Here is a 6996-nt window from a genome sequence, read left to right on the forward strand (position 1 = left end):
ACTCGGAGTGGAAATTTCTTTCAATGGACAAAATCTATAGGAAAGTTAGATGAATGATAAAAAGCCAATAGATCTCTCATTTAACTCCTTAATGGCGGCCAATATGTCCTTTAACTGACCTCACTAATGGGCCAGATAATATGGGATGGGAACTGTTCCTGCTCTGCAATATGGAGAACCCCACAAGCCCGCTGCGTTCCCTCATTTTAGGTCTTCGTGGGGACACTAAACTCACAGACCCCTTTGTTGAGCCTGTGACCACAATAAATATGGGTATTTATGACCAAGACAAGCTGTAGGTCAGATGTGGCCCTGCCAGAACCTTCCATGGCATGCAACATAGTGCCCCAAGCACATTGTCTTACAGTAAACAATTGGCGCGACAGCGACGCCAGACAGTGCCCAAGTAACGCTTCCTTAGAGCCCATTCACACGGGTGTATATTCTGTCTGTAGGCATTTTTTACTGACTGAATACGGACAGCACGCCAACTATTGACGTAAATTGGCGCATTCAGCCATACGTGTGATTACATGCAGATGTGGTTTACGCATCTCCATGTGGATTTCTCGCACAATTGCGCACCCCCAATTGACTTCTATGTGGATCTTTGGTGCACAAATATGCAGAAAAACAAAATATGTTCTATTTTTTTGCGCAACCAAAATGCACATCCCAAATACGGAAAAGTGAACGAACCCATCAAAATCAATGGGCTCTATTCTCTGTGTATTGCGCTTGCAAATACGTCCTTGTGAGGCCGGCCTTAACCTATCTTTACAAGGTGGAGCCTCACCTGGATTGTTCTGCTTGGATTCAGACGCTAAAAACTACGGCAGCGATCTGCAGCTGAGCTGTGGATGTCTGCCATGGTTATGCGAATGGATGGCCGCGAATCCACAAGTGGATTTGGTCATTTTCAAACACCGTGGAAGCAACTTGGCACTTCTTTTTTTCCCACCTGCATCTTGAAATACGAGTAATGGGATGCAGATTTGACGTGAAATCTGTGCGGATTTCCCGGCAAAATTCTGCTCCCATGTGTGAGCAGACTCCTACAGTTACCTAAATAATTCTTCCCTATCAATGAACTCAAGAAGGCGGATGCGTCTTATGGGATTGGGAACTAGTTGTGGGATTAGCGGTGCAAGCTCCAGTTGGCGGGACCATCACGGTCAGTAGTGCCCCTTTCCCGCAGGTTAATGCCCCCTGTCTAACCCCTAGGGCGCCCCTGGGTATGGAGAGCTGATAAGGTAATTCCACTTTGCGTATATCAGGAAACATGGATTTCTGTTCCAATGTGATAGATAATTACTGATTGTACTGATAATTAGCGCATCGGTGGTGACGAATAATCAGTTGGCCGGTACCAGCTCGGATCCGTTACTCATGGAGTCATTTGGATCGCAGTAAAATACCTGTTCTAGATTCTAAGGTCAACCTGTAATAAATACATACCGGAATGTTAATCTGATCGCCTCTAACGCTTCGTATCTATGGCGAGATTTAGTTCGGCGACGTATTACAATCCTGACTTAACGCATTCCAGAACCACCATGACGCATCTGATTTCCCTCCATCTGACCCTTCATATAAGGCTGTATTCACAAGGGCGCGTTTAATGTAGGCGAAAGCAAAACTAGCCGTTTTACCTGCGATTTCACAGCAATTGGGATGCGTTTTTGTGATGAAAACAGGTTATTCGCATCATATTTATATCAATTTTTCAGGTGCCAATTGTACAATGCTTTAAAAATGGATCGTGCTCGCATGCAAAACGCGTGGCACCACAGCGCAATGTGTGTTTTTTGAACACTCCCAAAGAAAAAAATGGGCGATACTTGAACAAGAATGTCCCCAAAAAAGAGGACAAGCGGTGACTTTTTCAAAAATGGACAATTGGTCGGAGTAAAAAAAGTGCTTGTATGAATTTACCCGTTCGAATGAATGACTTCCTTCTCCATGTGAGTTCTGCGCACCTCGGACCACGGCAGGACTCGCATGGGAAAATCAGTGTTTAAATTCAGCCAAGAGCCTCCGGCACGCTTGCGTTTCTTTCACCCTTGTGTAATCCGTTAAAAAAATGGACATCATAGGGACACGTATTATTCTGCGGTGCGGCACACAGTGGCGAGTTTTTTCACACGGACTCCATGCATTATTCTGATCCGCTTTATGGATGAGATTTGCTCATTCAACTTAATGTGGAGAGAAAAAAAAAACAGACAGCACACAGATGCCTTCCGCGTGCAGTCCATGCGTTGTCCGTTTTTGTTTTTTAAAGGTGTAGAAAGAAAGAATTGGGTTGTTTCAGTTTATTTTGCAGACATGAAAAACGCAAGGCACGCAGAGAGAAAAAACCTGGCACACGGACCAAAGCTGAATTGAATATGGAGACCACACAGAAGTGCGCAAATATGAAAAAAAATCTCGTGCCGATACGCCCTTTTGAAGCCGCCCTAACTGACCTTTTTACCTGCACTCTCACAGCAATTGTCATGCATGTACGATGCGTTTTTGCAATAAAAATGTGTGATTTCCTTCATATTCGCATCCGTTTTTCAGGCACGTGAAAGAAAAAAAATGATCGCACGTTTTTCCAGTAGTAAAATGCTTTCAAAACGGATCGCATTCTCATGGCAATTGCGCGGCCTGCGAACGCGATGCGTTTAAAAAAAAAATAGGACACACAGCAATTATTTAAAAGCGAACCATCGATCGGAGAATGAAAATTGCCTGTTTGAATGAATTGATTTCACTGAATGGGTTATTTTCCCGCGCGAGTTCTGTCTCTCTCGGAACTGGGCAGTAGTGGCGCGGGAATCTCATGTGTGGCTGCCCCCCGATAGACAAGGACTGAGGTTATCGTCTAGTCTTACCGTATGTGCATTGTAGGTCTGTGAAGCCCCCCGGTTCTGTTTCTTCTGCAGGTGAGGGGGGATGAAGTCATCCAATGATAAAGGTAGGTCCAAGTCCATCCCTTGCAGCGCCTCCTGCTGGTGGTGTCATAAACAGATCAGTATCTTCCCATTGCACAGAGGACTAAGAGCTATTCTAGATATCTCACCTGTCTTATACAATCCACCTGTTGCACATATATGGGATGAATCGCCTATACGGACACGATACTGCGCCCCCGTCTGTGAAGCTTCAGTCATCGGAGTCCTATGTCCTGGAAGGCTGACACTCCATTCCTCTAGACAATTGCACACGTCACAGATGATCTCCAGCCCCGCACACTTCTGTATCAGTATGCGCTGCAGATGTCTATTCTTCAAAGGGGAAGCGTAACACACACCCTGCCCTATAGTGCTGAGTACACCCCTACCGCTTTTTCCATAGTACTGTACACACACCCTCCAGCTAGTGCCACACAACACAGCCAACCCCCTGAACTCTGCCCCAAGGGCCCAGATAACTCATTAACTGCAGGGGAACTCCTATGGCAATCAATAGCAGCTGAGAGAGGAGAAAGTTCTGCAATGCAAAGTGAAGAAGGCAGGGGAGGCAGGCAGGGGTGACAAAAGGTGGTGGCATGGGAAACATAGGGACATATAGGGAAGATGTGAGTGAGGAAGGAAGAAAGGGAAAGTGGGAAGAAGGAGAATGCACTAAAGAATGTGACAGGGAGGAGAAGGACACAGTGACTCAGACACCAGTGGAGGAAAAAGTTCAGGAACCCTCAAGAGGCACAAGCCTGGAGGAGGGAAAGAATGACTGCATAGAGCCCCTGCCAGCCGAGATAATAGAGGGCGACAGAACATGGCTGGTAATCATGTAGTACACTTACTCCTGCGACCTCCTGGGCACATAGCACAAAGTTACCAGACCTTGAACGTACAATTTTATATAGAATTTCACACGGCTGGAATGACAAATTTGGTACTCAGTCTTCGGAGCCACTTGGCAACGACTACAGTAGGCAATCGCATGGATAGCAATTCCACCCTGAATAGAAGTAATAATGGATGGGTAATTGCCTTTGACTGACAGGTCTACAGGGCAATCTGTCCTTTATAGTAGAATGTAGTCTTCAATCGCCTGCAAACCGTAGGTGGATTTACAGTAGAAAGGCTGTACTTACTTGTGCAGAAAGTTTAACCCTTTGCAATCCAATTTTGGATTCAGGGTTTCCTAGGGGGCTTTCTCTTTCTGCCATTATACAATGGCGCAATCTGCTGGCTAGAGCCAGTACTGCGGTATAGGACATGCTGTGGAGGCCCCCGACAACAGAGCGACCAGTAATAAACAATAAGAATACCCTGCCGGATGTCTTGCAACATCGGAGCTGTAGAGCCTTCAATCAGAATGTCTTCAGACGTCAGACAGTGGATTGGAAAGGGTTAAAGGGTAACCTCACTTTAAATTTTTTTTCCTGAAAACGTGCAGAATAGGCGATTATAAGTATTTTTGCCATATTTTTTTTATCAGCCTGTTTTGTAAATTATTTGCGGAAAACCCCTCTTCAGCTGTGAGAAGATGCTGCTGAGAAACCTGTCTTCGGCTAACTTCATCTTCAGTTATCGCTAGTGCAAAGACAGCAGCTTACATAGAAGAGTATCAGGCTGGTTTCACGCGACTGAGAATCTCGCGTAAAATGTGTGTGTTCGAGACGCACAAATCTCGCATGAATACACGTGAGCGTTTTTTCGTGGCACGTCCCATCTTTGGAAACAATGGGTGACTCTCCGTGTTGCTCAGCCGCGCCTGAGGATCGCTACTTACCAGAAAACGCCTCACATCCGCAGGGAATTCGCATGTTGGCAAGCACAATATCGGGCCGTGTTTCACATCCTGATATTGCCCGCTCTTGTGTGAAATTGGCCTTAGGCTACCTACACAAAGTCAGCCCAATATCGCGCTCGCCAACGTGAGATTTTAATGGTGATGCAAGGCGTTTTTTGGGTAAAAGTGCCTCCCATCACTTCTGTGAGGTAGCGATCCCCGGCGCAGCTTTCAGCCGTGTTGGAGCATCGGCAAGTGTTCCAATTGTTTTCAATAGGAAACCTTGCATCGTTCTTGCAAACCACACCATGCGTTTTACTGTCCCATTGAAAACAATGGGCGACGCGTTCCGAGGAGCGCAAAAAGATGGGACCTGCAGCAATCTTTTTCAGGGTTTTTTCACAGTGGGCGTATATCAGGGCTTATTCGTGTGAATGACTCTATTCTATTGAATGGACTCATTCACATGAGCTATTTTTGAAAAACACGCAATATCGGGCTGATATCATGTTCGCCATGTAAATGTAGCCTCAGGCTCGCAATCTGAACAATGCGGCTTCATCGTCTCTCGGATCCGTGTGTGGGAGGTCTTTGCAATTTCCCCTTTTTTATCCTCTTCCCTTTCTCCTCCCTGCTTCTTGCAATACACAGAGGATAGAGCCCATGGATGTCAATGGGTTCATTCACACTTCCATATTTTGCACGCACATTTTGGTGGTGCAAATAAAAAAAAGCCGGCATGCTCTACTTTTTGCGCATTTGTGCACCAAAGGTCCCCATAGGAGTCAATAAAGGGTGCGCAAATGCACACGCAATACGTAAGGAGATGTGTAATTCTGCTGGACGATGAACACATCTGGAACCAATCAGCCATTTCAAGCGGAAAGAACAGTACAATAGGCCGATATGCGCGCAAAAAAGTTTGTTCCCCGAAACCGCAGCGCTGCAGTACACGCAAATGCTTATACGCCCATGTGAAGGATCCCTTAGATGTGGACATACATTTTATCTTTGACATCTTAAGTAAATTGGCCATTTGATCGTTGTGGCTGCACATATCCCATATTAACACCCGGTAGTATGTAATTTATGGGGGTAGATGCATGCAGGCTGAGGGTCATGTTCCCATCCAATTTCGGAGAAGACGTGCAAATGTGATCAATGAAGCCAAAGAGATAGAGGACAGAAATCCTAAGTTGGCATGAGATCCGGAAGCCAACAGTGTGAATTTAAACTTGTACTTGAAGACACGAGGGCGCCGACACTGGGTGTTGTCCGATTGTAACATGGATCGCAGCTACAATTGGATCTTCATATATATTGATCAGGTGATTGGCTGAATGACAGGATCGGTCATGCATTTATAATAGGCTGGAATGTTGCTGGTCTACTTTCGGCTTGACCAATAAAGTTTTGCCGCCGGCAGACGTCCCGCTCATCTTTATTCTCCTAACTGGGGATTGATCTGTCTTGTGCCCCCCTTCACTGGGAGGTCATTGGTCTGCTTGTACCAATAACATCGCCTAATGGTCATTGATGCTCCTGCGTCCAGGTCACATTCTGCACTTCTGGTATTTTCCCGCTTTCAAAAAAAAAGAAATTTTTACCTTTTCCGGCAAGTTCTATTACTCAATGGTACAATTTACCAGAACAAAAAACAGTTTTTCATACACTTTTATGAGCCAAAGTCAGAAGCGGATTGGAAAGATGAGAAATATAAAGAAAGGGCTTGGGCTGTATTCAGATGGCCGTATGTGAGTTGCACCTGTGCTGCTCATTATGCACAGACTTCACACATTGCATGTGCGATTTACGTCTGTGAAAACCCATAGGAATAGGACAGGCAGCGATTTTTTTTAAAATTCACACGGACTATTGATCCATGTGACTATCCTCAGGCTATTCTGGTGCCGTGTTCCCGTGTGAATAGGCCCTTGTACTTCTTTGTCCTGCTGGATCCACTTCTCGCCAACTGAATGAAGGACTAACAGGGGAATCGCCGCACTGCTGTCAGAGGGACTGAAAAGCTTTCACTGATTGACGCTTTCCTCGGACCAGTAATAGACAATCATCAGTGACCGGATTTGCTTTTACAGTCATAACATCATCCATCCATGGTGGCTTATGTAGATAACAAAACACGCCTAAAACCAAAAGACTCTTCTATCAAATGTCGATGTCACCTGGCTGAAACACCAAAACGCGTTGCCGATTGAAGCTTGTCAATCTATTCTGCAGAATATTCCATCTTGTGTGAAAGCTCTCTTACAG

At 45.5% G+C, this 6996-nt stretch overlaps 1 protein-coding gene across 4 annotated transcripts in view; it reads right to left on the reverse strand.

Moving 5' to 3' along the window:
- Positions 1–3537, reverse strand: part of SORBS3 (sorbin and SH3 domain containing 3) — a 48358-nt gene extending 44821 nt beyond the window's left edge. For 3 of the 4 annotated variants that reach the window (XM_066593454.1, XM_066593455.1, XM_066593452.1), the window contains exons 1-2: positions 3068–3537; positions 2880–2996 (exon numbers count right to left, since the gene is read on the reverse strand). In XM_066593454.1, coding sequence (XP_066449551.1) covers positions 2880–2978 — 99 coding nt within the window. In that variant the 5' untranslated portion in view covers positions 2979–2996; positions 3068–3537. The remainder of the gene's footprint in view (positions 1–2879; positions 2997–3067) is intronic. The other variant, XM_066593453.1, reaches the window with a different exon arrangement.
- Between the last annotated feature and the right edge of the window lie 3459 nt (positions 3538–6996).

Source organism: Eleutherodactylus coqui, chromosome 2 (genome assembly GCF_035609145.1).
Source record: "Eleutherodactylus coqui strain aEleCoq1 chromosome 2, aEleCoq1.hap1, whole genome shotgun sequence".
Classification (NCBI taxonomy): domain Eukaryota; kingdom Metazoa; phylum Chordata; class Amphibia; order Anura; family Eleutherodactylidae; genus Eleutherodactylus; species Eleutherodactylus coqui.